The sequence below is a fragment of the Protobothrops mucrosquamatus genome, unplaced genomic scaffold (assembly GCF_001527695.2).
Source record: "Protobothrops mucrosquamatus isolate PMUCROS unplaced genomic scaffold, P.Mucros_1.0 scaffold1926, whole genome shotgun sequence".
NCBI lineage: Eukaryota > Metazoa > Chordata > Lepidosauria > Squamata > Viperidae > Protobothrops > Protobothrops mucrosquamatus.
In genome coordinates, this window is record NW_015388047.1 from 8,950 (window position 1) to 12,543 (window position 3,594).

Consider the following 3,594-nt stretch of genomic DNA (forward strand, 5'->3'; position numbering starts at 1 on the left):
AGAGTGCATGAAAGAGAGTTGATATCCTTTGGCAGGCAGCTCTTTCAACCAGAGATGAGAAGTAACCAAAATCCAAGCAAGAGTTTCAGCTCCCGAGCAGGGAGGCAGCATAGGTAAGATAAGGAGCACAGGCTGTCTCAGGTGGGTAGGGAAGGTCTTGGGAGATCTGCTGCATGTCTCATCACTGAAAATGCTGCTTCGTATTTCAGTAGGGAGGATTTTCAGCTCCTGAGGGAAGAGGCAGCATGATAAAGAAAAGAATGCTGGGTGCCTTTGGGGTGGGGAAAAACATTAAGAAACATTGTCTTCTTGCTAATTATCCCAGCACCATGGTGAGCATTCACAAGACCAGAGTAGTGGAGAAAAAGGACTATAAGATTTGCTCTTTTACAGTTTCTTATGAATTGAGTTCCAGAAACCTTTTTTGCCAAATGGGCTTACTTATCTGTTTGGAATCAAGCTGAAGTAAAATCATAAGCACAATTGCTGTCCCCCCCCTTTTTTTTTAACTTAGCGAATGCTGTGTTTAAAACTAAGTTGCTAATCCCAATTGTAGTCGCTAAATGAGAACGAGCTGCATTATTCTTACAGACTGTTAATCATGGAATACTGAAATGAACTGTTCAGTCACCTTTTGTTAAGACATTAACTAGCTAATGGAATTCTTTCTGGGGCCCTCCTTTCTCTAGGGAATCAACATGAAATGGAAGAATCTGAGTTATTTCTGTTAACCAAACTCATGTAGAAATGTGTATGGTTTTATCCTGTGGTCTCTTTTATTTTGTCAATAAATTTTCCATTTGGATCTTTTCCTTCAACAGAGGTTTGTGCAACACATATTTTTGGTATTTATTTGCTAAAATATTAACGTTTTAATGATTCTAATTTTTCAGGATAAGGAACCTCTTCGGATTATACCACTGAAAGAAGTTCATAAAGTCCAAGAATGTAAATAAAGGTGAGAATTGTAAAGGTATCAAACCCTATGTAATTGGAGTAAGAAGAAACCCTGGTCATGCTATTTCTCATCACAATTTAATACATTTCATTTGCCATACAATTAAATTATAAAGTCAAATTATTTGAAACGTGGGATATTTTAACAGGACAAATGTAGTCATTTGTATATTATAATGAAAGTTCAGGAAGGTGGTGGTTGTGATTGAAAACTAAGCAAGATTAACCCTGATTAGTGCTTGGATGGAGGCAGTGTAGGAATTTCAGGGCTTTTGATTAGATTGGGCAGTTTTAAAAAAAAGACAAAAGCAAACCATTTCCAAGGAGTGCTTCCCAAAAACCTGCAGGAAAATAGTCACCTTGAACTTGAAAGGATTCTTGCTTTTTAACACATTTAAAATGGTCTGGTTCATTAACTTACCAGGTGATTCTGTTATGACATTATAAAATTTCTTAGGATATCTCCTATGTAATTTTTAACCTATGCTTGTCTTGTTTAACTTGAGGAATAAACTTAGTTACGATTCAGCAGTGGGCATATTTGCCTGGAGTTTACGAAAGAAGGAGACAGTAGGTAAATCTGGAAGCACTGGAGTATGTTTTTGCTTTGCCTTTGTCTGATTATCATCCTAATGGAGGTTGTGCCAAAAAGGTGATAATAATCTTCGTATAGCCTAAACACTAGCCAGTCTGATCATAACTTTAAATGCACTGGCTATAATTTGCTTATCTAGAGTCATAATAATGTAACTGCTTTGAGCTGGTAGAAGAAGAAGGGAGGTAGAGTACATTACATGCTATAGTGTACAATACATGTTGTTCTCAAATTACAACCATTTGTAGTGACTGTTCAAAGTTACAGTGGCACTGAAAAAAGTGACTTATGACTGGTCCTCCCACTTACACTGTCATAGCATCCCCACAGTCATGTGATCAAAATTTGGGATCTTGGCAACCAGGATGTATTTCTGATGATTGCAGTGTCCTGGGGCCACAAGATCATCATTTGTGACCTTTACAGCCAGTTTTGACAAGCAAAGTCAGTGGGGCAAACTGGATTTACTTAACAACTAAAGTAATTTGCTTAACAATTAGCAAAATCAGGCATGATTCACTTAACTAATCAGGCATGATTCACTTAACTGCCTTAACAACAGAAATTCTGGTCCCAATTGTCGTAAGTCAAGGATTATCTGTATAGTGCAGGTGGTCCTCATTTAACAGCTATTTACAGTTAGAATGCTGGTGAAAAAATAGTTTTGTGATCAGTCCTTGCATTTATGATCTTTGCAGCTCCTAAAGCAAAGAGAAACTGAAATAAGATCATAAGCACACTAGCAGTTTCATTTAGCTATTGCTTTGCTTAACAACCAAAGTTGCTGCTCTTAATAGTGATCATTAAATGAGGACTACCTGCATGTAATTTAATTATTTTCAAAGCAGATGTTTTAAAACTGTATAGAATGCATTTTTCTGTATCAGAAACATGAGCTAGAATTTGATTTTAACAATGCATACATTTACATTTTGTATGTTTTCAGTGATATTATGATGAGAGACAATCTTTTTGAAATTGTAACAAGTTCTCGAACATTTTATGTACAAGTAAGTCTTCTGTTTGTGCATTTTATGTAAGATACCAGACTTCATTTCCTTTCAAATATATAGCCACAGCTAATTTAATTTTACAAATAAAATGAGCGTGAACTAAGGGTTCCCAATTTGTAGAGAATTATGGGGAACATTTAAAGTTTGAGAGCATTTAGTAGGTGTTTTCACAAAATGTCTACTGTGGGGAAACATATCTATTCACAAAATGGCTACTTTGGCAGCTGGCAATAAAATATCCATTTATCAGATGTTAAGCTGGGAAGATTGCTCCCTACCATAGCCATCCAACTTCAACACAAAGTTGCAAAGGAGTTGATTGCAAGCATCCATTACTTTTTAAAGAAAGGCTTAAGAAACCGAAGTGGGACCCAACCATTTTTACAAATAAGTCATATGTCCATTAAAAATATTGTTAGGTCAGGGCAGTGAGCTTCATAAATGTCAAGGATGGTGCTATGGAACTATGTTGTCCCCCGATTGGTAACAAATATCCCAGTAGTAGAACTGAAATTGATTCTCATTCCCAGGTTAGATCTTCTGTTTTTTAGAGTGACATAACTGGTCTAATGAAATGCTTTGATTAACATCTTAAAAAGCCTGCTAGAGGATTTTTCCAGTGTTGTGCTATGCTAATAGAAGAAAATATATGTAGCTCAGGTTGAACTATGGAGTCCTTGGTACTCTCTGAACATGGTTGTTTGCTTGCAGATATTTCATTACCTAATTAGGTAATATCTTTAGTGCAAATAAGTGTGGGGTTTGGTTCCTGTTTATATAGAATAGCTTGTCCTGCCAGTGTTGGTTGATTTTTCTCCTTGCTGTAGTTTCTTGCTTAGGGTATTATTTTTCCTTAATTATTTATCTGATATTAATCCGTGCTTATCTGGATGTTGGTTGCTGGAGAGGATGGGTTCTGGTCTTTTTGTTTCCTTCATAGCTTTTTAATTGTCTCTTTTGGATGGTGTGAAAATGTGGTTTATCTCTATGTGTCTATTGATGGCTGATTTGTCTCAATGCCAAGCAACC

At 36.3% G+C, this 3,594-nt stretch overlaps 1 protein-coding gene across 1 annotated transcript in view; it reads left to right on the forward strand.

Annotated features, from left to right (window-relative positions):
• Window positions 1–893: 893 nt before the first annotated feature.
• The window catches only part of LOC107294362 (pleckstrin homology domain-containing family A member 1-like), a gene marked incomplete at its 5' end in the record, with an annotated part of 4,785 nt that continues 2,084 nt past the window's right edge, over window positions 894–3,594 (forward strand). Inside the window, 2 exon segments of the mRNA XM_015823595.1 lie at window positions 894–958; window positions 2,499–2,562. Coding sequence (XP_015679081.1) covers window positions 894–958; window positions 2,499–2,562 — 129 coding nt within the window.